Below are 26420 nucleotides of genomic sequence, written 5' to 3' on the forward strand. Positions count from 1 at the left end.
GGGCCTCCTCCTTCATCGCCATCCCCAAAGGAACACGCCGCATTTGTCGGAGCCGGGCTTTCCTTGAAAGGGTCACCTTCAAGTGGGCGCGGACGCTGGCACTGGGCACCTCCGGAGGACAGGACTCTCCGCTCCTGCGCGCGCGACCCGGGTGCGGTGCCACAGCTGGCGGCAGAGGGCGGTGCTCCCTGTTCCAAAGCGCACGGTCGAAACCCGGCTACTGTGGTCCGATTCAGACTGGATGCGAAGGCGCTGAAATCCCTGCCAGGGGAGGGCCACGCTGCCCGGGGACTCGCATCAGCGTGGCCGGACCTACGGTGCCCGCGCCCTGGACGCACCAGCCCGAGAGCACGCAGTGGGGTGCGGGAGCTGGGCACCCACCCTCGGCCTCGAGTAGGAGGCAGGCGGGGACCCCGGGGCGGAGTCCAGCGCGGGGCGGGGCGCACAGGTCTGAGACGCTGGAAAGAGCTGTGGGGGCGGAGCGCCAACTCCAGCTGGAACCCAGAGACCGCCACACGCCGGAGGAGCGCGCCGGGCGGAGGGAAAAAGAGGGACATCCCCCACGCAGCGGCTCTGCAAGTGCAAGTCCGGGTCCTCGAGGCGCAAACCGAGTGGCCCGCCCGCGCCTAACCACCCTGTGACCCTCGATCCGGCTTCCGGAGCCGCAAAGCGCACAGAAAGGAGGCGCCGAGGCAGGTAAGGGCTTAGATCCTTGCAGTCCCGGGACTCATTCGGTGCGGTGGGGGGAGTCGCTAGGACAAGGGCCTCCGACGCCCACTTTTTTCTCGGGCATTCTGGCTGTTTGCCTCCCGCCACTCTCGGGGCTGGCTTGAAGCAGGCGAGTTGGTTTCAGGCAATCCCCTCTGGGCCCTCTAGAACGGGGTAGGGGACGGTAAGCGGAGTCTGTGGTGTGCGGGCGCGGGCGGAGGGAGTCAGCGGGTAGCTGAGCTCGAGGGCGAGCTCCAAAGTGCAGCGCAGGGCGCAGGTAGAGGGGCACCTTCCTGAAAGGTGAGCAGAAAACAGCAAGCGTCCGTGGGGAAATTCCCGCGCACCGCATCCTCCACCCACCCGCCGTTTTCTCCCAGCCAGGAGGTCCCACAGCCTTTGCTTCTCGAGCCTGAATTTTTGGCTTGATTCCTGTCCTAGCCAGGGTGTCGCCTCTAGACACCGACCGCGCGGCCGCGTTGATGGGGCGGGAAGGGGGCTGCTGGAACGGATTGCTCCCGGGCGGAGAGTGCAATCTACGAAAATGCGGCCTGAATCTGTCCCAGCCCGGGCGCGCGCCCTCTCATCTTGGGTTAGGGGACTAGAAAGCCGAGGAGGGGTAGGACTCCCAATTCTTGGTCCCAGGCTGAGCAAAGGCTGCAGGGATTGGTCGCATGAGACGGAGGGGCGACCTGGAGGGAAGACAGCTCCGGGTGTGGATGCCACTGAGATTTGCACCTCGCCTCTTGGAGGTTTTCACCTTGGGAAAGCAGCTGGCGGGTGCACCCCAGGTTAGGGTGTCTTTTGCTGGCGCGCAGTTCCTGTCCCTCGGCGTTCTCCTCCCCTCGCAGGAGTGGACCAAACGCGTTGTTCAGTTGGGACCCAGCATCCCGCGGCGCCCACATGTGGAGTCGTTTCCAGGTGTGCTGAGAGGCGAGGGGAAGGCCACTCACAGTTGGACAGCCAGGGCCCCCTTTCTATAGGTGTTGGGGTCTGAGCTCTTTTTCCAGCCCTTCGGTGAAGCCTTGTACCCTGTGGTGCCCTATCTCCTGCGGGCTCAGGGCTTCAGAGACTATTTTCCCTATTTTGAGACCTTGGTGACAGGACATGGTGCCTTTCAGGCAGGGTTGACTCTGGGTGGAGAACTAGGGCCAAGTGAAGGAGGTCAGGGAGCAGATCCAAAGTTGGAGTAGGGTGGGAAGGGCGGCAGAGGATTTCTTTCTCAAGCTGGTTCCCAAAGAACAGGGGAGCAGCGGGGGAATTCCCCTCCCCCACCCTACCCCAGCCTCCTCCACCTACAGCTTCCTGGTCATGCACTCAATAGATTCCTGTCCAGCCCCCGCTATGTACCAGGTGCTGGACTGGGCAGCAGGAATTTGGTTTACAAGGACTCCGAGAGCATACATCACTGGCCCAGGGTGACTCAGTCTGTCCAAGTGAAAATGAACTTGGTGATTTCCAAGTCTATGGCTTGGTTAGTACAGAGGGAGTGGTGTCCTGCTTTGGAGAGAAGACCCGGCAGCATCCTGGCCCTCCTGCTTCATTGTCCCTGGCCAACAGGTGCCACAACATTGTGACAGCTGTAGGAGCCTGGCCAGCTCCTGGGAGCAGCCTTGGAAACGTTCCAGAAGCCCCTGTGGGAGCTGATGTGTTGGGACTGGAGGATGTGACTGGGCAGACAAACAGGCTCTGGCCCCTGGGCAAAGGGCAAAGGTGCACATTCTTCTTGAGAGTTTTGGAGAGTCCGATTCATCCTATGCCATCCTTCCTGACAGGTGGGCAGCCCCTGAGGGTTTCCCAACTTACAGATCTCAGGTCTCCTTTCCCCGCATCCTGGGTAGGTTAGGCTGTGGGTCTGGTTGGCCTATACTTGGGGAACTCAGGGAATGTGACCAGATGTTCTCCTGCATGTTGTCCACTGGTTGTGCCTCCTTCCAGGATCCAGGATGACGAGTCAACTCTCCCCAAGGATTTGGGCAGGGTGCTAGGCTCACTGACCCTGAAAGAGCAGAAGGTCTGGACCCCCACCCCTCACACCTCCCTCACACCGCTTTTCTTGTGGACATCACCATGGCAGCCCAGAATGGAAACACCAGTTTTGCACCCAACTTTAATCCACCCCAAGACCATGCCTCCTCCCTCTCCTTTAACTTCAGTTATGGTGATTACGACCTCCCTATGGATGAGGATGAGGACATGACAAAGACCAGGACCTTCTTCGCAGCCAAGATCGTCATTGGCATTGCACTGGCAGGCATCATGCTGGTCTGCGGCATTGGTAACTTTGTCTTTATCGCTGCCCTCACCCGTTATAAGAAGTTGCGCAACCTCACCAATCTGCTCATTGCCAATCTGGCCATCTCTGACTTCCTGGTGGCCATCATCTGCTGCCCCTTTGAGATGGACTATTACGTGGTACGGCAGCTCTCTTGGGAGCATGGCCACGTGCTCTGTGCCTCCGTCAACTACCTGCGCACTGTCTCCCTCTACGTCTCCACCAATGCCTTGCTGGCCATCGCCATTGACAGGTGAGGATGGTGGGTGGGGTGAGTGATGGGGCTGGGCCCGGCTGTCTCTTTCCTCACTTAGGCTCTGAGAGGCTAGCATTGCTCCAGAGAGGAATGCTCACCAATCTTTGGAGGGCAAGAGGAGGTCTTGTTTCTTCACTTGTGTTCTATTCCCCCAGATATGAGCAAGACTGAGGCTGCTGAGTGGCCCATCTCTGGGCCATGCCCCCAGATACCACATGTGCTTCAGATACAGGCAGGCCACATGACTGTGTGGCATCAACACAAAGGGAAAGCAAAAACGGCAGGCAGCTACTACCTAGAAGCCACATGAGAGTTAACTAGGGCAGCTTCCAGTCAGGAGAACACGTACCAAGCTTTTCCTGTAGCCACCCTCCAGGTGGAGATGTGAAACATTTCCATCACCTGCAGCTGTGCTCCTCACCAGTCAATCCTCCCCCACCAGGCAACCACCAATCTGGTTTCTATCATTACAGTTCAGTTTCACCTGTTCTTTAACATCATAAAAAAGAAATCATACCGTATGTGCTGTTGTTTCTGATAGACTTTGTTGCAGAGCTTATTTTAAAATGAGATAACAGGGTTTGTTTGTGCAAAAGAGGAAAGGACACGCTTGCTTTTGCTTTTCTGCATATGTTGGTGTGCTCGTTTGCATACATTTGCATAAGATAGTCCAGAAATCCTTGCTCTATTTTATTTTTTCCTTTCCTTTATGTATTTATTATTTTATTTTTTGCTTTTATTATTTTTAATTGACACATATAATTGTAAATACTTATGGGGTACAGAGTGATATTTCTATGCATGTGTACAATGTGTAATGATCAAGGTAATTAGCATATCCATCACCTCAAACGTTTATCATTACTTTGTGTTGGAAACATTCAAAATCCACTCTTCTGGCTATTTGGAAATTATATAATAAATTGTGTTCATTATATTCATCCTATAGTGCTGTAGAACACTAGAACTTACTCCTCATCACCAACCCTTGCTCTATTTTAAATTTTAAAGTAAAATGTATAATAGCAGTTTATGACAAACCTTACACACGTTTTGTTTATGTGAACAGTTGCAGGCCGGCATCGGGCCATCACTGGCTCTGTTCGAGGGGGCAGTGGTCACCTTCTCATGTTTCTCCAGTTGTGTTCTGCTCCGCCAGATATGAGCAAGACTGAGGCTGCTGAGTGGCCCATCTCTGGGCCATGCCCCCAGATACCACATGTGCTTCAGATACAGGCATGCCACGTGACAGTGTTGCTGTCTCTTGGTTGTGTCTCTTGGTTGCTGTCCACCATTGTAAGCTGTGCTCATTAGGATGATCTGCTTAGTCATCCTTTTTCCTTTCATCTTTTCAACTCTTAAATTTTTCCCCTGTTCGCAGTGCTGCTTAGATCTGTTCTCTTTAATCAACCAGTTTAATATTTTTCATTTTGGTAATAAAATACACAGACGGGTGTAGGAAGCATCCTTCTTCCTTTGTATAATATGATTCCTGCAGGAAAAACGATTTTACTACAACTCTGATGCTCTCCAGCCCCGAAACCAGCCCTTATGAAATGTGTACCTATCAACCAACTGCACAAAATTCTCCAGGGAAAATGGTGCAAAGTATCATTTGATAGAAAGATACAAAGTCAGCCCGGGTGTGGCAGCTGACGTCTGTAATCCCAGCACTTTGGGAGGCTGGGACGGGCAGATCACCTGAGGTCAGGAGTTTAAGAACAGCCTGGCCAGCATAGTGAAACCCTGTCTCTACTAAAAACACAAAAATTAGCTGGGCATGGTGGCGGGTGCCTGTAATCCCAGCTACTTGGGAGGCTGAAGCAGGAGAATCGCTTGAACCTGGGAGGCGGAGGTTGCCGTGAGCCAGGACTACGCCATTGCACTCCAGCCTGGGAAACTCTGTCTCAAAAAAAAAAGAAAAGAAAAGAAAAGAAAGATACAAAGTCAGATTCCTGGGCTCCACCCCACCCTCTTGAATGGGAATCCCTTGGGCGAGGTCCCAGGAATCTGCATTTTTATCTAATTCCTCAAGTGATTCTGATGCTCACTAAAGTGAGAGTATATTAGTCAGGGTTCTCTAGAGGGACAGAACTAATGGAATATATATACGTGTGTATACATATTCCATATATATATATATGGGAGTTTATTAAGTATTAACTCACGTGATCACAATAGGCCATCTGCAGGCTGAGAAGCAAGGAGAGCCAGTCCGAGTTCCAAAACTGAAGAACTTGAAGTCCAATCTTTGAGAGCAGGAAGCATCCAGCTTGGGAGAAAGATGTAGGCTGGGAGGCTAGGTCAGTCTCTCTCTTCACATCTTTCTGACTGCTTATATTCTAGCCAAGCTGGCAGTTGATCAGATTATGCCCACCCAGATTAAGGGTAGGTCTGCCTTTCCCAGCCCACTGACTCAAATATTAATCTCCTTTGGCAATGCCCTCACAGACATACCCAGGATCAATACTTTGTATCCTTCAATCCAATCAAGGTGACACTCAATATTAACCATCACCGAGAGTAAGTACTATTCCTATCCCCCCTTGTCCCACTGAAACCTTTGTCTTTATAATGCTGGTTTGGTTTGGTTTCGTTTTTTGTAACACTGGAGTTTCTTGGGAAACAATTGCCTTGTTACAACACCACAGACAACAGAGTGAGTCCTTTTACACCCCAAACCAACTCTGCCCCAGCCAACTTCCCAGCACCATCAGCAGCTCCATCATTCTCTCGGCCATCCAACCAGGGAAAAGTTACCATCATCCTTACCCTTTCTCCCTGTCCTACCTCCACTCACCCCACCCCATGTGTACAGCCATATACCAAGTCATGGCAGCTCTCCCTCCAGCTTCATCTCTTAGAAAGTCATAGCTGGGCCATCATAATGCTCTTCTAACCTGTCTTTTCACTCCCCAGGGGCTCCTGACTGTCCCCTGAAATCCATAGTCATCCATATTAAGCATAGGAATATCACCATTGATGGATCTTCCTGAAACATTTCATTGCTTACAGAATATCTAGAAATTCAAGTGCTTACAGAATACATGTCAAATCCTGAGCCTAGCATTCCAGGGCCCTTGTAATCTGATATCAATCTTTAATTTGCTCTCTTTCTAAGCTCATGCTATGTATGGAGATACTGATAGTATTTTCCAGGAGACAATGTGTTTTAAGCACAATAATTATGTTTTCTATCTTTCTCCACAGTGCCTAGCACAGAGACTTATACCTGTGTCTTAGCTTGGGTTACTCCCAAATCAGACTCTGAGACAAAGATTTATGTGCAGATAACACCCAAGAAGTAATTAAACAAGCTTTCACTGTGGGCAACTAGAGCATATTCCTGCTGAGGGACTCATGGAGCCAGCATAGATCACAGCTCTACAGAGAGTTCTTCTAGAGGTGGGAGGTAGGAAGGAGCTGGGGTATTTATACACCAGCTGGGGTATTTATACACCAGCTCCCCGTAAGTCATTGGTGAGAGCTGCTCTGGAAATGCTGTACAGGTGGCAGGTGGTAGGACAGGGAGAAAGGGTAAGGATCCTCTTCTCCAATCAGGTTCTAAACTAATTGAAAAAAAATAAAGCAAAATGCTAAGAAAGATGGATGACCAAACTCTCACCTTTGTCCTGATGATGCATATTTTGGAGAAGGGGGCTTTTATCACTGGGCACAGCCAATCCCAGAATTAGATAGGCCTGTGTACTCTAACACACGTAGGATGGGAGAAGCACAGGCCTCCCTGTCCTACTACAAGGAAATATCAGAAGGGCCACCCAATGCTGTTTCCATATGCCACAGCCAGGTCCATCCAGAGAGGAGCCCAGAAGAGGTCCTATTTCAAGTTTAGATACCCTAGAAGGAAAGGATTGGCCTCAAGAAACACATCCAAGCAGACAGATGAAAACAAAGACCTTGCAGATGTCCCTCTTGCCAGCAAATGAGTCATAGGAAATGATTAGCTTAAACAATGTGCAATAGCTTTCAACATCCCTTATATATGTTTACCTTCTCAGAATAACAAAAAGCCTTAGAGGTTGTCAGTGATGTTATTAATTATCCCCACTTCACAGATGAAGAAACTAGGTCCCCCAACCAAAAGTGATTTATCCAAGTACACAGTTTGAGTCCAGGTACACGGCTGGAATCCAGGTCTTCTGAATAACTCTTAGGCCAGTGTTATTGCTTTCTGATTTGTTTGATGACAACTCTGAATTTTGGAACATCATACAATGAGGAAGATGTTATTGGAGGAAAAAGAATGAGAATTTAGGAATTAACAGCAGAATAAGGAGAAATGTGGAAATTCCCTTTGGCATGGTTTATTGAAATACTTTTCATGATGGAGCCAGATAGAGAGCTATAAAGTTATGAATTTATTCTGCATTATCTAAGGACTTTGGACTCAGTATGGGAGGCAGAATAATGTCCCTCACCCAAGAATAACCACATCCTAATCCCCAGGATCTATAAACATGTTACATTACATGCCAAAGGGGAATTAAGGTAGCAGATGGAATTAAGGTTGCTAATCAGCTGATCTTAAAATATAGAAATTATACTGGATTATCTGGGTGGGCCCAATGAAATCACAAAGATCTTTAACTGTGGAAGAGGGAGGCCGAAGAGTTTGTGTCAGTGATACAATGCAAGAAACTTGATTGGCCCTTGCTGGCTTTGAACAGGGAAGAAGTCATCAGCCCTGGAATGCTGGCATCCCTAGAAAAGGCAGCAAAAATAGATTCTCCCCATCAGCGCCTCCAGAAAGAAATGCTGCCTTGCAAACATCTTGATTTTAGCACAGTGAAAACCATGTCAAACTTCTGACCTCCAAAACCATAAGATAATACATTTGGGTTGTTTCAAGCCACTACGTTTGTGGTAATTTGTTACAAGCAGCAATAGGAGACTAATTCACTCAGTCATCACGGAGATACAGTGATTGTGAGATGTCCCTGCCCCCATCAAGAATGGGCCTGCCCATTTGTTCCACTCTCCAGCCCTGTCAGCCTTGTACCACACAGGCAGGTCATGCAGGTTAATTTGGTAAGGCCAGGTCACATGCATGGGTGAAGAACCCCAGCAACCATTGTGCATATGAATATGCCTCAGTAGGGTGCAGCCAGTGGTTGGGATAGGATCCAGCTTCATCCTAGATCTTCAGAAAGTCAAAAGCTGGAGAGAACCGTGCTGCTTTGGTATCTCTGATGGAATTCAATGGATCAGAGCTACTAGCAGGCAGGGGGCAGGCAAGAGAAGATAAAACAACTTTGTGGCAGAAATATTGGCAGGGACAGGAAGAAATAACGTGACAGAAGGCCTTCTTAGACCAGTCAGAGACTTGGAAAGAATGACTAAAGGATCTGATCACAAAGGAAAGGCAAGTGGGATAGAATTTTCTACAGGGAGCATCCTGCTCTTGTTCTTACCTGACTCAAGCTCCAGGTATGAAGTACACATTCATTTCTAGGGTTCATTTGTTTCCTCCCTGTCTTTCATGCCTCTTATCTTCATCTACCTTATCCCAAAGCATTCCTTCGCTACCCCAACCATAAGATGCACAGAAATGATGCCAGGGCACCAAGTGTCTAAATAGGTGTCATTAAGTCTCTCTGGAAAGAAAGTATTCAATCCGCACAAATGAGCTCATTTCCCACAAAGGGCTCCAGTCTCTCTCCCAGACAGTGTGGCTCATTGGAAAGGGCAAGGGTAAATACTTATGGTGTCACGGTGACTTCACACACCTTCTCATTTGAGCACAAGATGGCCCAGGGAGGTGGGAGCATAAGCTTTGTATCAAGAGCCTGGATTCTGGTCCCTGTATGATGCGAGCTTGGGCAAGGCATTTACTTTTCATTAGAGTCCCTAGATTTCACCACAAGCCCACCTTGACTCTTCGGCTCTGAAGTGCAGGATGACAGCTCATGGGAGGGGAAGCAAGTTCTTGCCCACTGTCCTGAGAAAGGCCCCCACCTCTTTCTGGGGCCACAAGCCCTTCCTTCACCTAAACCGTGAGCTATTTGGAATGAAGAGCTTTGAGCATATTATATGTTCTTAGGCAGAATGATAAGATGGAAACCCAAGGTGGTATAATAGGATGCTTAAGAATGATAAGCATCATATTTATTGAACACCTACTATATACAAAGTATTTTACAAAAATTACCACATTTAGTGTTCACAGTAGCCCTGCAAAGTAAGCATCATCTTATTCTAGGTTGCATTTGAGGAAATAAATGAGAGAGATTGGATAATTCATCCCAGACCCCAAAGCCAATCCAGGGAAAAGCCAGGATTTATTCAGCCTGTTTGACCTAAAGCCTGTGCTGTTTTCACTAAAACACTCCACTATGCCAAATGATGTTGCTAAAATAAGATGAAGCTTGTTAAAGCTGGCTAACAGGTACATGAGGATTCACTGTGCCACTATGTCTGCTTTAGTGTATGTTTGGGGTTAGTTAAAAACTAATGTTTCCAAGCATTCATCATTACTACTGTTGGCTTCCCTCCCCCACTAGATATCTCGCCATTGTTCACCCCCTGAAACCACGGATGAATTATCAAACGGCCTCCTTCCTGATCGCCTTGGTCTGGATGGTGTCCATCCTCATTGCCATCCCATCAGCCTACTTTGCAACAGAAACCGTCCTCTTTATTGTCAAGAGCCAGGAGAAGATCTTCTGTGGCCAGATCTGGCCCGTGGATCAGCAGCTCTACTACAAGTCCTACTTCCTCTTCATCTTTGGCGTTGAGTTTGTGGGCCCCGTGGTCACCATGACCCTGTGCTATGCCAGGATCTCCCGGGAGCTCTGGTTCAAGGCAGTCCCTGGGTTCCAGACGGAGCAGATTCGCAAGCGGCTGCGCTGCCGCAGGAAGACGGTCCTGGTGCTCATGTGCATCCTCACAGCCTATGTGCTGTGCTGGGCACCCTTCTACGGTTTCACCATCGTTCGTGACTTCTTCCCCACCGTGTTCGTGAAGGAAAAGCACTACCTCACCGCCTTCTACGTGGTCGAGTGCATCGCCATGAGCAACAGCATGATCAACACCGTGTGCTTTGTGACAGTCAAGAACAACACCATGAAGTACTTCAAGAAGATGATGCTGCTGCATTGGCGTCCCTCCCAGCGGGGGAGCAAGTCCAGCGCCGAGCTTGACCTCAGAACCAACGGGGTGCCCGCCACAGAAGAGGTGGACTGTATCAGGCTGAAGTGACCCCCTGGTGTCACACAACAGAAAACCCCAGTCCAGTACTCAAAGCATCACCCACCATCAACCAAGTTCATAGGCTGCATGGGAAGTGACATCTGTGTTCATGCCTCCCCCATGCCCTCAAGAAGCCCAACACTGCAAAGTCATAACATACAATGACACTAGACATGAACCAAATCAGCTGACATTTACTGACATCTGCTCGACACCTGCTGTGTCCACAATCCCAACAAGGAGATTAGACACAAGGAGCAGCAACTGACATGGACTGAACACATACTGTGTGCAAACCACACCAATGAGATTAGACAGGGACAGCAGGAGCTGACATTTACTCATTACCTACTGTAATCAAAAACATTTGATTACAATCAAAAACATTTAAAAACATAACAAAATGGCAGAAGCTATTGGAGTCCCCAAGATATCTCCAGATATATAGATAGTTCACCCTCCATCTTCCCTAATTCTGTATCTTATCAGTGCAGGAATATCAAAAGGCTACAGGCCAGGCATGATGGCTTACGCCTGTAATCCCAGCACTTTGGGAGGCTAAGGCAGGTGGATCACTTGAGGTCAGGAGTTTAACCCAGACTGGCCAACATGGTAAAACCCTGTCTCTACTAAAAATACAAAATTAGCTAGGTGTGGTGGCAGGAGCCTGTAATCCCAGTTGCTCGGGAGGCTGAGGCAGGAGAATAGCTTGAACTTGGGAGTCAGAGGTTGAAGTGAGCTGAGATGGTTCCACTGCACTCCAGCCTGGGTGACAGAATGAGACTCTGTCTCAGGAAAACAACAACAACAACAGCAAAATGGCTACAGAAGAAGGCCCTTAGACACAATGGAAATGTAACAATAAGTTTGTCAGTGCAGGGTTTACAGCACCATGGGAGGAGCGTTGAAGCCATCACATTGAACTTTCCCACCCACCTCCTACTGCCTCCCAGGACATTCTCTAGGGTTTCGACTTCAAGAAAAAAAAAAATCTTATAGTCAGCCCAGCCTTATGTGGTTATCCACAATGGTGTAATTTGAAAGGAAAGAACCTAAAAATCACTTTCCCACTGATGCTTGAAAGCTTATTTTATTTGGTCGGGGATGGGTAATCCTGAGGTGTCAATTTTTGATACCTCGGTGCAAAGGATTTCAGGGGCTCTGGAGTGAAGGGGAAAGAGGACAGAGAAAGAAGTGGAGGTTGCCACTGGCAATGAACATAATCTGTGTGGAGATTTTGCTAAGGACTGGACCACTTTCTAGAACATCCCTCTTTTACAAAAGGAACTCTACCTGGAATCCAAAGACCTGGCTTCAGGTCCTAACTCTAAGACTCAAGTCTTAAACTCATGGTGTTTTCTCTCTGTGTCTCAGTTTTGCTTTAATGAAGTGGCGATGATGAAAATACCTGCCCTTCCTACCTTGCAAGACTGTTGGGAGAGCCCATTGAGGCCATGGTTTGTGAATGTGCTTTTCAACTGTGCACATGATAAGAATGGAGAAGTGATATTGAACAGTTTATTTGGAGGGAGTTTATTTGGAAACCCCATCCACTGTGATTTATTAGAGAAATAGCCACACTTTTTCATCCCTGTTCTTTGGTTATAATATGGGAAGATTACAAAAGACTTAGTCTTTCCAAAGACTCCTGAACTCTTCACAGTGTACCCTGTCTACAGCGGAACACAAAGGGATCCCTGTTCTTGGTTATAATCTGGGAAACTTAACCTCAGATTCTCATGACCCCAAGACTCTCAGCATCCCCGTGGTCTTAGAAGTGTTGACAGTCTTCCTTGCATGTTGCAGAATAGCACCCTAGTGCTGCATAAATATCACTTCTGAATCTGTTTGTATTGTTATACGTTTGTGGTGACTGTATGTACACGTCTGCATTTCTTCTTGATTCATTTTGAAGTGGTAGCTATACAAATGGTACCTGGTTTGGGACTGACCCATCCATATTTGACCAATTCCTAATTTTTTATAGAGAAGGAATTGTTTGCTTGTTTGATTGTTTTTATTATTTGTTGATTTGTTTCTCTGACTGAAGCTTCAACCAACGTTTCTTTCTATCACCACCCAGCAAACTCAACTTCAGCCCAATCATTGCACTCTCAGAAAATGCAGGCCGGCACGGTGACTCACACCTGTAATCCCAGCACTTTGGGAGGCCAAGATGGGAAGATCACCTGAGGTCAGGAGTTCGAAACCAGCCTGGCCAACATGGCAAAACCCCATCTCTACAAAAATACAGAAATGAGCTGGCATGGTAGGACATGCCTGTAGTCCCAGCTCCTCAGGAGGCTGAGGCAGGAGAATCGCTTGAACCCCAGAGGCAGAGGTTGCAGTGAATTGAGATTGTACCACTGCACTCCAGTCTGGGTGATACAGCAAGATTCCATCTCAAAAAGAAAAGATAAGAAAATGCAAACACACTGTAATATTAGCCTAAGCAAAACTTAATTCTGATTTACAAAAATTCTTACTTGCTTGGCTTTGAAATGCATTGTATAATTACAAAATTATAAAATTACACGATGCATTTCAAAGCCAAGCAAGTAACAATTTTAGGTTATGTACATTTCTATAAATATAATAATTGTATTTTTATTTATTATTCTATCCTGGCTCTTAGCCAAATTAGGAGATTCTTTAGGAATGGACCGTGTACCAGTCAAGTCTGTCAGCAGGATTTATCACCCTTTTCCATTTTGTCCTAGAATATACCATCTTCCTTTCATTGAAATTTAACTGAAAAAACTTGTAAATATCAGTGTGTATTTGTGATTTTCCAGTGATTCAAGTGTAGTGTTGTTATCCAATTAAATAATTAACATATGGAATTTAGTCACAGGTTTCAAGTGCTTTCTCTACTGATCTTTTAAGCATGTTAGTATATTTAGATATGAGTGAAGTAATAGCTACCTAACAGTCCAACCCTGAAAGAGAGAATGAACTTATTGAAGGCATTTTTAGAACAGTGGTAGCTCATAGCATCAATCAGCCTCCTCTTGGTTACATCCTTGAAGCCAATAGCCCCAGAGTGTATTCATGCATGCAAATAAGCAAAGAACCACAGTCCCGAACTGATGTGATGCCTTCATTCTAAAACAGTCTTGTTTGTTCCAATGAAAGCTGCTGTTTGCACCGTGACTATTCATCCCTCCAACTGGTAATAAATTAATTACACTTGTATTTAGTCTTCTCGAGACTAATTAATGGTAAGCTTAAGATACTTTTAATATGCTAAGATGTACACACTTATACCTATTATTATATATATTGAAAAATTAATCTCATTTAGCAAAACAGATCCATTTCCTCAGCCAGAATAAGAAAAATGATGGCTCTGTAATGAAACCATTAAAGACTTTTCTATCAGCATTCAACATTTAAAATAAGTTGCTTCACAAATTGAAGAAATCAAAAGATGGCTTCAGGCCCTCAGTCATGAGAAGGAACCCAGATTTAAAGAGGAAGAAAGAATGTGACATGTAGGAGGTAATCAGGAAACTTAAAGTGAGTTCTATTTCTACAGGAAAAATGATGGCTTTGAAACATATCCTTCCAATTTAATAGCTATCTTTCCTTTGGCTCAAGAGGATGGGTGCGCTCACACACACACACACACACACACACACACACACACAATTGCAGACCAGGAAAGGCCTTATAAGGGCATATAATTCAACTCACTCCTCTCTTAGGTGAGGAGATCTGAGTTTCAAGAGGAAATGCCTTGCTTAAGGGTACAGCTAATGCTTGCTGGAGCCAAGATATTGCCCCAAGATTTTTACTCTGATGCAGCGAACTGCACTCGGGACTGCACTCCTGACTCCTAAGGAGTGGACCCTCCGCTGGTTTCTGGCCTTCCAGCAGAATCATAAACTGCAGAGAAGATACTGTTCCTCCCTCTGGCAGGCCAAGAGCACATCCAATCCAAGGGACCATAATTGAGACTCCAGGATTCCAGGGAAACCAGAGAGAATCACCCCAGAATCACCCTAGTGCTCCTGCCTTTTTTCCTAATGAGAGAATTGGGCGTGGAGGGGCTCTTAACACATTTGACTTGAATGCACAGGGAGCTATTTGCAAGTGATTCAGGAGCCAAACGGTAAAGCGGGTTGTGCTGAGAGGCGACCCGGCCCCAGGAAAAGCAGGTGGAGGGGAGGGGGTTTGCTCGCACTCAAAGACAAGGCAAGCGGGGCCACCCACAACGCAGTGTGCAGTCTTCACCCAAGCCACTGCTGGCTGACTCAGCTGTGGTTCTGCTTTGTGCCTCCTAGCAGCCAAATGCCTTCTAAAGAAATAAACATCAAACTTTTAAAGAGTTCAAGTTGGTTTTATTCAGAAGTCTTACTGAGGACTATAGCCCAAGAGGAGTCTTTCAGAGAGGTTCTGTCAGATACTTCCAAAGCTGTGTTTTAGTTCACAGTTTATAGGCAGGTGATGAAGATTTAGCACATGTACAATCACATCAAAGCTTGGGTGCAAGAGTACATCTGGTTATAGTTTACAGAAGCACAATCATTAACACTGTCAGATGTTATGTGCAGAAAAAGGCAAGGGCTAGGGGTCATTCATCTTTTAAGAAACATAGTGACTCAGGCAAGAGACATGGGTCCCAATAGGATGTTGTCAGCTGTGGTTCTGGTTGTTACCTTAAAATGCTACATGTCATAAAAAATAACTGCATTTCTTTGTCAATTGAAAACTTTTATCGGATTTTACTATGGCTGTTCTAAGTTTTGGCTCTATCCCGTTTTGTCTTCAAAGCATTCCTCTGAAGAGCGGCACATCATCACAGTCAGAGGCTTTGTGAAATTTTGCTGGCAAGCAGAAATGGGCACGCATGACTTCTTACATTTGCTACTTTATCTCACATGGTGATATGAGGCAAATGCAGCATCTCCTGAGGTGCACCAACCAGGGACACATCACCTCCTGGGATTGCTGATGCCCTCTTTTATAATTTTAATTTTTGTGGGTACATAGTAGGTGTTTGGTGCCCTCTTTTTTTTTTTTTTTCTGAGATGAAGTCTCGCTCTGTCACCCAGACCGGAGTGCAGTGGCACAATCTTGACTCACTGCAACCTCAGCCTCCTGGGTTCAAGTGATTCTCCTGCCTCAGCCTCCCTAGTAGCTGGAATTACAAGCATGCACCACCACACCTGGCTAATTTGTGTATTTTTAGTAGAGGTGGGGTTTCACCATGTTGGCCAGGCTGGTCTCAAATTCCTGACCTCAACTGATCTGCCTGCGTTGGCCTCCCAAATTGCTGGGATCATAGGCGTGAGCCACCACACCCAGCCTCATGCCCTCTTAAATAGCAGCACAAACACACTTTTTGTCTGTTTCATCCCTGGCAGAAGTTTGGATAGCTGTACCCTAGAGGGACATGGATACAGAAACCCTGAGTGTCCAGTGGTGGAACCACTACGTGAGGAACACATTTATTTAATCAACATGTATTTTGCTAAGTAAAGTCTTCACTTTAAGCCCTCGGCTGGGAGAAACCTCACTACTACATAGGGCAATTCATTAGCAGGGCAGCCTGGATCCCACAGTAAATGTCTTTATTTCCTTCAAGCACAATTTAATCTGACTCCTCCAATGGCAGGAATATGAACACATTAATTGGCAAAGACGCCTACTCTGATCCTACAAATGACTGCCTCAGAGGCTCTCTAGATCCATCTACCTTCGATGTCTTACTGTTGAATCCCTTTATCATTAGGCTATGGGTCATGCCAACAGCTTCAAATGCAACATCAATAACAATAATAAATCTTGAGGTGGGGCATGGTGGCTCACACCTATAATCCCAGGACTTTGGGAGACTGAGGCAGGAGAATCACTTGAGGCCAGGAACCGTGGCAATGTAGCAAGACCTGATCTCTACAAATAAAAAAATGAAAACATTAGCCAGCTGTGGTGACACATACCTCTAGCTCTAACTACTCAAAAGGCTGAGGTGAGAGGATTGCTTGCCCAGGAGTTCAAGTCTGTCGTGAGCTATGATCACACCACTGCATTCCAGCCTGAACAACAGAGTGAGACCCTGTGTCTAAAAAGAAAGAAAGAAACAATCTTGAAATCTTGAACCATGTGCTACTGTACAGATGTTCAAAGAGCTCATGAAATGGGACAGTTCTTTTCATTTTCCAATAATGGGTTTGGCACTTTCTTCAGATAAAACAAATTGAGGAGCGGGGGTTGTTTTACTGGGACTTAGAAAAATTGCTAAATAGGGAAATAGGCAGAAGGCTTTGCCTCCAAAAAGCAGGGAGGAAACCCAGAGATGCCCTTAGAACAGAAAGCCGTGCAGACTCAAGGTCCTTGTATCCCTTTGGTGACTTCTTAGACTGAATTTCCACATGCGAGTCACAGACTGAGACGAAAGAATTAGTCTCCGGAGTCTCACTTCACGCCAACCTTGGGGTTCCCAGTTCTGGATCCAGCTCCTAGGCAAGGTCCTAACATAAACCTTTACTGAACTCTGCTGCAGGGTTGGCCCAGTGTGCAGAGAAAAGGGTCTTCTACTCACTCATGCAGTTTCTGCCCCAGATGCTGTGGAGAAACAAAGAGGATGGAGATGCAAGCCTGAATCTCAAGGTGATTCCCGAGGTAATGTATGAATAATTCTACATGAAAGTTGAGACACTGGAGAGACACTGCAAAGATAGAGTGAATTTAGACACAAATACCTTCTGGCTGTGGGGATCAGAGAAGGTTTGGGGCCATGGGGAATGGTGAGAGCCTCAAGGGTATCCCGGGAAAAGGGAACAGAAGCAACAAAGACCTAGAGGAGGGAAAATTAGATGGACCATAAGTGGAACAAGATGTAACTTGGTTCAACAGCACATCAGATGCAGAGTGTTTAGGGGAGAGCAGACTGGGCAGCTGACGAGTTGAATGAAGAAAGAGGCTGGGGGTGGGGGCAGGCAGGATGCAAGGGCCCGTGGTCCCAGCCAGCCAGAATTGAGGTCAAATAATAATTATTTATTTAACCTTGTAAACGTGAACAGATTCTTTACCTCCTATCCGGACCTTAGTTATTCATGTGTAAAATGGGAATCATAATAGCACTGATATCATAGGATTGTATGTGGATTAAATTATCTTAGAAAATGCCTAGCATAACATAAGCAGACAATAGTTATTTTTGTTATTTGTAATAGTTATTTTGTTATTTTTGAAATGATTACTTCTAGGAACAGAATTTCTCCTAGATGAATTCAGAACATTGTGTCACACGTAGTGGATATGTTTGGGGATTATCAAACCAGGGTATCTCCTATGGTCTCAAGTCCCTAGTCATCTCGGACTTCCTATCATACCTGGTCAACTCAAAGCACAGGGTTTCTTCCATCATGTAAGAGAAGATGCTTTTCCACCATTAACACTGAACCAGGAAGCTTAATGGCCCTCCAAAGGAGGCTATGATGTAGAGGAAGTCCTTTCCATAGAGGAAGAAGAAAACAGAGTCCATCACTTCCAGCCTCAGTGGATGGTGGAAAAGAAAGAAAATACTTGAAGGCTGAATGCATTTGTCCTTGCTTTCTCCTTCAGGGGCTAAATCTAGGTGGTGGAGGTGGGAAAGCTATAGAAACATCTAAGTGTAGGGAAGCCTGAGATCATGGGGCAGGAAGGCAGCAATGAGATGCTTCCCTGGGCTCACTGGGGGAGGCCCCAGACCTCTAAAAGGAGCCCTGCAGATGTTCTAGAGAAATGGTGATGCAGCTATGGGAGGAGGCAGGGAGATGGAGGAGTCTGACCAATGCCCTAATATGCCACAGCAAACAGTGAGGTGCAGGGATCCATAAATTCCCATATGCCCTACTTAGGGGCGGCAGATGGGCAGAGGCCCAGAGTCAGGTCAAAGTGATCATTATGTGTGGTGCCTTTGCTATCAAGGACAAGTGGCCAGGACCACAGACTCCAAAAGACCAGACGGGGCACATTATTCCTCAGCAATCCATCCTGCAGCAGAGCCAGCAAGGATCCAGAATTCTGGAACAGTATATGATTCAGATCTTCCTCCTCCTCTCCTCCAACACGAGGTCCCTGGAAGCTCAACCATATTAGAAAGTAGCAAGGGCAGGGACTGAAACCCAAAAGATTTCATGTGTCCAGAAATGAGTGATTTCAACTGAAGGGAGCCTATGTACATTCAAAAAGACTGTATATCAGGAATAGCTTCCCCACCTCCCATGAGATGGGGGCTCCCAAAGATTCAATCAATGGCAGAAAAATCAAGAAGCTACAGTTTCCCTGTACACCCAAGTATAGCATCAGCCAACATTACACAAAATTATGATGAGAGGCAGCTGGAGACTGGGGACTGGATTAGGAAGAAAAGAGGAAGAAAAGCTGTCACTCTGGAGATATATGATAGAAATCATAATTGTCACAGAGGATCTAGATTCAGTCCTTCTAGAATGGTGCTTGAAACAAAAAGAAGTTGGTATGTCTTCTTGGACAGTACAGAGACATGTAATTGATATAACATATGGTAGCCCTTGATATTGGCAGCTTTGCTATTTGTGACTTTGTGAGCAATCTCAAAGATCCATGATATGATCATTCATTATTTTGGGAAGTATAAGTTTCCATCTTGCACCCCAGCAGCTAAGCCTACCCAACCACAAAGCAGCCCCATTTCAATGAGGCTTTCTTGTTCTTTACTCAGTATTGTATTTACTCAATATTGTATTTCATGCTCTCATGAAATAATAAAAAACTGTATTCCTTAGCGGGAGGAATATGCCCCTAAAAGAAAGCCAATGGTTTTCTGGGAATGGAAGCTGGTACTGGTTTTGAAAGTAAAGAAAGAAATGAAGATGTTGTTAGGTGAAGAGTTAAGGACTCTAAGAAAATGATAGATTTTAGCCCATCTAAAGTTTGGATAACTTTAAAGAATACAATGAATATAAAGAATCTCTTGTTCCAATCCATGGCATGAGTGAATTTAATACAATGTATAAATTATAAAAATGTAATTTAACATAAATAAGAAGTGATTCATACATTCATGCTCCAGCCTATAGAGGAAAAAAATACATCTTCTGGAAGAAATTGTGTGCCATGGTGGTGGTTATATAACTAGGGGTTTCCAAGGGAATTCTAAGTTCCAGGATGAGTCTTTCATGAATGTCAAGGCTCTATCTTTTTTAGAGTTCGGTTAAACTTTTGTTATCTTCCCTCAAGAGAGCCCCGTGGGAAGATAGAGACATAGAGACCAGGTCATATTTTGATTAGGTAGATTATAGCTGGTTGAAAGAATATTGATTGAAGAACCTGTGTCGATCTTAAGATTTTATCCATTACTTGACTAAACGTAGAGAAGGGAAGTTTAGCAAAGGTCTGGGCCCCCAAAGGGGATACGAGTCTACAGCAAACACTTTGATGATTTCCTCATCATTTGAGCTGTTGGTGCTACATCAGCCAGCACCAAAGTTCACAACAGGATTCAAGCATGGTCTGGCGAACTCCCCCAAATGATAAGTTGAGGTCCTGCAGTTTGATTTCATTTCAGCAAATGGTCTTTGTGTTATGAAGAGGGAACTGCAGTTGAACTCTGGGAATTAGTCCTCCTCCTTCCTTTCATTATTATCCTCCCCCGATGGTGAGGATCAACTCCACCATCAGCAGAGAGTTGTGGGAACGTCAAGGGAAAGAAGCAGATTGGGCAGTCAGTGTTGACCATGGAAGGCATCGCCATCCACAGTCACATTGTCTTTACAACAACATCTTTAAGAATTAACTAATTTATTTTTTAATTGGCAACTAAAAAGTGCCTATATTTATGGTGTACGGCTTGATGTTTTGAAATACATATGTGCTGTGGAATGGCCAAATCAAGCTAATGAACATATGAATCCCATCACATGCTTATCATTTTTTGTGGTGAGAACACATAAAATCTACTCTTAGCAATTTCCAAGAATACAGTACATTGTTATTAGCACTAGACACCATGTTGTACCATAGATCTCTTGAATTTACTCTGCCTGTCTAACTGAAATTTTGTGCACTTTGACCATCATCTCCCCAACCACCACCTTTCTCTTCCCACCACCAGCACCACCTAGGTGCTAGTAACCATCATTCTATTCTCCATTTCTAAGAGTTTAGCCTTTTTTTTTTTTGAGATGGGGTCGTCCTCTGTCAACCAGGCTGAAGTCCAATGACACAATCATGGCTTACTGCAGCCTCAACCTCCCGGGCTCAAATGATCCTCCCACCTTGGCCTCCCAAGTAGCTGGGACCACAGGCCCATGCCCAGCCCACTTTTGTATTTTTGGTTGAGATGGGGCTTCACTATGTTGCCCAGGCTGGTCTCGAACTCCTAGGCTCAAGCAACCCTCTCACCTCGTCCTCCCAAAGTGCTGGGATTACAGGCGTGAGCCCAGCTGAGTGTTTAGATTGCACATATTCACAACAGCATTTTTGTTCATGGTGAGGCCACTGCTTTCCAGGTCTCTGAGCATTTAATGAAGAAGCAATCCCAGTTTCAGCTCCAAGGTTATTCTTATTATAGTACCATAAACACACATCATGCTTATGTTTCTGGTTTGCAGATTACTCTACCTGAGCCTGACTCCTTTGCTCCAAGCAGGGTTTAGCTAAGAACCTCTCTTAATATCAGGTGACAATTCCACTGAAGTGGCTCTGACTGAGTGAGGCTTCTATACCTCAGTGTGGGGGCTAAATAGTGACACCCTCCACACATATGTCCACATCCTAATCCCCAGAACCTGTGAATATGTTACCTATGGCAAAAGGGACTTTACGTGTGTGATTAAGGTAAGCATCTGAAGATGAGGAGATAATTCTGCATTATCTGGGTGCACGCACTGTACTCACAAGGGTCCTAATAAGAGGAAGGCAAGAATAATAAAGTTTAAAAAAAAAGAGAGAGAGAGATGCAGTGAGGCTGGGTGCAGTGGCTCACACCTGTAATCCAAACACTTTGGGAGGCCAAAGTGGGAGAATTACTTGAGGCTGGGAGTTTAAGGCCAGCCTGCTCAACATAGTGAGACCTCATCTCTATTTTTAAAAGACATAAATAAATAAATAGAAGTGTTTAAAATGTGATGAGATGTGATGGAAATGTGATGGCAAAAGCAGAAGCTGGAACATTATGCTTTGAAAGAGCCACAAGCCAGGGAATGCACACACTTCTAAAAGCTAAAAATCAAAGTAATCTCCAGAAAGAATTCAGCCCTGTGGACTTGATTTTATTTTACTTTTTGTTTTGAGACATTTATAATTTTGTTTACCAATAACTTTTTTTAACCTTGAGCTTAATTTTTTTCCATAGGTTATTGGAATACAGATGGTGTTTGGTTACATGAGTAAGTTCTTTAGTGTGATTTGTGAGATTTTGGTGCACCCATCACCTGAGCAGTATACACTGCACCCTATTTGTAGTCTTTTATCCCTCACCCCCCTCCCACTCTTCCCCCCAAGTCCCCAAAGTCCATTGTATCATTCTCATGCCTTTGCATCCTCATAGCTTAGCTCCCACATATCAGTAAGAACATACGATGTTTGGCTGGTTTTCCATTCCTGAGTTACTTCACTTAGACTTCACTTAGAATAAGTCTCCAATCTCATCCAGGTCGCTGCAAATGCCATTAATTCATTTCTTTTTATGGCTGAGTGGTACTCCATCATATATACGTATATATATATGTGGTGTGTATATATATTGGGTTAATTCGAAGACCTTGTCTTTGAGCTCTAAATTTCTTTCTTCTATTTGTTCAGTTCTCTTGCTGGAGCTTTCCAGAGCATTTCACATTTCTAAAAGTGTGTCCAAAGTTTCCTGAATTTTGTATTGTTTTTTCTTTATGCTATCTATTTCCTTGAGTATTTCTCCCTTCACTTCTTGTATTGTTTTTTGGATTTTCTTGCATTGGGCTTCACCTTTCTCTGGTGCTTCTCTGATTAGCTTAATAACTAACCTCCTGAATTCTTTTTCAGGCAAATCAGGGATTTATTCTTGGTTTGGATCCATTGCTGGTGAGCTAGTGTGATTTTTGGGGAGGTGTTAAAGAGCCTTGTTTTTTCATATTACCAGAGTTGGTTTTCTGTTTCCTTCTCATTTGGGCAGGCTCTGTCAGAGAGAGGGTCTAGGGCTGAAGGCTGTTGTTCAGATTATTCTGTCCCATGGGGTGTTCCCTTGATGTAGTGCTCTCTCCCTTTTCCTATGGATGTAGCTTCCTGAGAGCTGAGCTATAGTGATTGTTATTTCTTTTCTGGGTCTAGCCACCCAGCAAGTCTATCAGGTTCTGGCCTGGTACTGTGGGTTGTCTGCACAGAGTCCTGTGATGTGAACCGTCTGTGGGTCTCTCAGCTGAGGACACCAGCATCTGTTCTGGTGGAGGTGGCAGGGGGGTGAAATGGACTCTGTGAAAGTTCTTAGCTTTGGTGGTTTAATGCTGTATTTCTGTGCTGGTTGACCTCCTGCTAGGAGGTGGCACTTTCCAGAGAGCATCAGCTGTGGTAATATGGAGAGGAACCAGCAGTGGGCAGGACCCTAGAACACCCAAGAGTATATGCCCTTTGTCTTCAGCTACCAGGGTGGGTAGGAAAGGACCATCCGTTGGGGGCAGGTCTAGGCATGTCTGAGCTCAGACTCTCCTTGGGTGGGTCTTGCTGCGGCTGATGTGGGAGATGGGGGTGAGGTTCCCAGGTCAATGAAGTTATGTTCCTAGGAGGATTATGGCTGCCTCTGCTGAGTCATGGAGGTTGTCAGGGAAGTGAGGGGAAGTAAGCAGTCACAGGCCTCACCCAGCTCCCATGCAATCCGAAGGGCCGGTCTCACTCCTAACATGCACCACCTAACAGCACCAAGTCTGTTTCCAGGCTGTGGGCAAGCAGGGTTAAGAACTTGCCCCAGGCTACCCGCCTCCCAGCTGCAAAAGAAAAGAGCTTTAGTTCTTCCCTCACCTGTGGAGTCTGCCCGCCAGATTCGCGCCCTTCTCGAGTTCTGGCCAGAAGGTTTCTCCACTGGCTCGAATTGTTACAAAGTTCAGCTGGAGACTTCCTTCTCTCTTTGGCATTTTCCCCACACCTCTGGCCGTCCTCCTGAAGGATCCCCGTGATGCCACACAGGAATGGCCTGCTTGGGAACCCAGCAAGCTCCCAGGCCCTTTCCCACTGCTTCCTCTGCCCCTGTATTTCACTCAACTCTCTAAATTGACTCAGCTCCAGGTAAGGTTGGAATCTTCTCCAGGAAACTAGACATTCAGTTTCCCCAGTGGTGGGTGTGTGTTCGAGGTAGAGGAACTCCCTTTCCCAATTCCATGGTTTGGGCACTCACAGTATTTGGGGTGTCTCCTGGGTCCTGCAGGAGCAGTCTGCTTCCTTTAGAGGGTCTGTGGGTCCTCTTGGGATTCCTGATTTCTTCCTGCAGTCATCCTGGAGCTAAAATTCTCAGTGCAAGCCTCCACACTCTGCTCTGTCCATTTGAGTTGGAGCTGCAATCTAGTCCTGCCTGTCGTCCACCATGATGATTGACACCTTGATTTTATCCTCATAAACTCATTTTGGACTTCTGACCTCCAGGACTGTAAGAGAATCAATTTGTGTTGTTTTAATCCACTAAGCTTGTGGTGATTTGTTACAGTAGCAATAGGAAACTAATACACCTGGGTACCAATTTCCTTGCTACCTTTGAAGATGAAATAGTCAGAAAGCACTTTGGTCCTCCCCAAACTACATCCCTCTGGCTGGACGTATATGCTTCTGTCTTAACATCAGTGAGGACAGACATAGAATGAAGTTGGTGTGGAGGGCACATAACAGGTGGTCCAGAAAAGAACAGGGTGATTCTGCCAGTCAAGGTAGGCTAAGGGTCTAATCTAAAGATAGCAAAAACTAAAAGCAGGGAGGAACACACAGAGTCCAGGAGGTCAGATCACAAACTCAGCGTTGGGGAACAAGACTGACATGCTCAGCTCCTAAACCAGCAATGGCTCCCTCCTCTGTCTCTGCTTTGCAGGTCGATGGGGAATTGTTCACAATACTTGTTTACTACAGAAAGAGGCTTAAAACCCTGTAGGAAGAACTTTGCATTAGGCTGAAATCAAAATAGAACAAAATGGCTGCATCCCCTTCCACCTGGACATGCTCATTAGACTTCTGAGGCCATGAAGATGTCAAAAAACACATTTGAGACCAAGTATTTGCCTCTGTGGCCTTCCCAAGATCTGCTCTTATGTACTAAACCTAGGATGCACTAAACTCTTCTTTGAAAACTTAGAAATTTCTTGGCCAGAATGGTTCACTTACACCCTCCCCACTCCCAACTACGCTCTTACCATTTTGGCACCTCTGTTAAGTGAAGAAAGAAGAGATAAAAATCAAATGGGAGAAAGGATAGGAAGTAAGAACACACCTGCACTGTATACCTTCTTGGCGCCAGGTTGCATGAGGCACATTTGACATATAGAACCATGTTTAAACCTCATTTTCACTTGATCATTTAAAGGCGGTTAAATCTCTTCACCTGGAAGCCTCTGATATAGGAATGAAGTCAATGTGCAAAGTAATGTGTAGATTGTTAACAGGGTTCCCTTGTAAGTAGCTGTTGGAAGCACATGGCACTTTATCTCCAGGAGATGTTCAAAGAATAGCATCTATTTCTTTAAACATTTTTACACAGTATTTTAATAGATGTTTTCTCATGCACATCTTTTCTACATATAGTTAGAAACACATAGTTAGTACATAGTTTCCACATTCTTGAATTCTGTATTTGTGAATTTTCTTATGAACTAAAATTTATTTGTAATTCCAAAATCAGTATTTATGGTGCTTTTGCAGTAATTTGTGTACATGCACAAAGCGGAGAATAATTTGAGTTGTCCAGTGCACATTCCCAATGAGGTTGAACAAGCTGACACTCTGCCTTCTTGTTCCAGCTCTCATACAGTAAAGCAATTATCCTTTCCGAGGCCTATTTAGTGCCATGTCTTTTGATGTTTTTGCTTTTGTTGGCGATTTTGCTGTTTAAAATGGTCCCCAAGCGCAGTGCTAAAGTGCTGTCTATTGTTTTTAAGTACAAGAAGGCTCTGATGCACCTTACAGAGAAAATGTGTGTTAGATAAGTTTCATTCAAGAATGAGTTATGTTGGTATTGGAGGTGAGTTCACTGTTAATGGATCAACAATATACATTAAATAGGGTGTATTTAAATAAAAACACACATAAACAAAGTTATGTATTGATCTCTTGACAAAAATATTGTGACCAGTGACTTGCATGAACTTGACCTGTACTTCCCCTAGGAGCAATGGTTCAGTATTCACTAATTCAGTGTTTGAGATGACCTTGTAGAACATGACTACCATTAGTAATGAGAATTGACTGTCGTATTTTAAGTTTGTCACAATACATAACTTGTTTGTCACAATACATAACTTTGGGTTAGTTGAATAAAACCATAGGGTCCAAGATTTGAAAAGGCCAAATGGCCACTTCACAAGACATCCCTGCCACCCCTCCCTCCTATCCAAGTCTGCCATTTTGATGCAAATTGAAGCCCCTTGGAAAAGAAGGACTGCGATGGAAATACACACATTTAACCAAACCACATCCCACACTTTCTGGTGAACACATGTCTAGAAAAGTAGCCCCCATTTTTTCCCCCTTCATTTAAAAAAAAAAAAATCACTGAACTTGAAAGCTCCAGCTCATTTGTTCTGTCATATTGCTATGGAACAGGAAGAGGAAAACCACACAGTCTCCCCATCCCAGATTGCAAAAGAGGGTAGCCCTTGGCCAAGACTTTGATTGAGCCTTTATGTGGCAATTGCAAAACTTTTCAGTGTCAATCTTAGCAGAGCTGAGGGGACAGTTATTGAGAGATAGTGCTACTTCCTACTTCCAGTGGACCCAGGTATACAAGGGGAAGGGGAAGGTTGAGAGGAAAGGAAGGAGCCAATGATCTTCCACATAAAA

At 45.5% G+C, this 26420-nt stretch overlaps 1 protein-coding gene across 1 annotated transcript; it reads left to right on the forward strand.

Annotated features, from left to right (window-relative positions):
- The first annotated feature begins 722 nt into the window (after nt 1–722).
- On the forward strand, nt 723–12860 carry PROKR2 (prokineticin receptor 2). Its single transcript, XM_015149458.3, has 2 exons — nt 723–3233; nt 9758–12860. Exons 1-2 carry the CDS (start codon nt 2776–2778, stop codon nt 10452–10454), a joined length of 1155 nt encoding a protein of 384 aa, XP_015004944.1. The 5' UTR covers nt 723–2775; the 3' UTR covers nt 10455–12860.
- The last annotated feature ends 13560 nt before the right edge of the window (nt 12861–26420 follow it).

The sequence above is a fragment of the Macaca mulatta genome, chromosome 10 (assembly GCF_049350105.2).
Source record: "Macaca mulatta isolate MMU2019108-1 chromosome 10, T2T-MMU8v2.0, whole genome shotgun sequence".
Lineage (NCBI taxonomy): Eukaryota > Metazoa > Chordata > Mammalia > Primates > Cercopithecidae > Macaca > Macaca mulatta.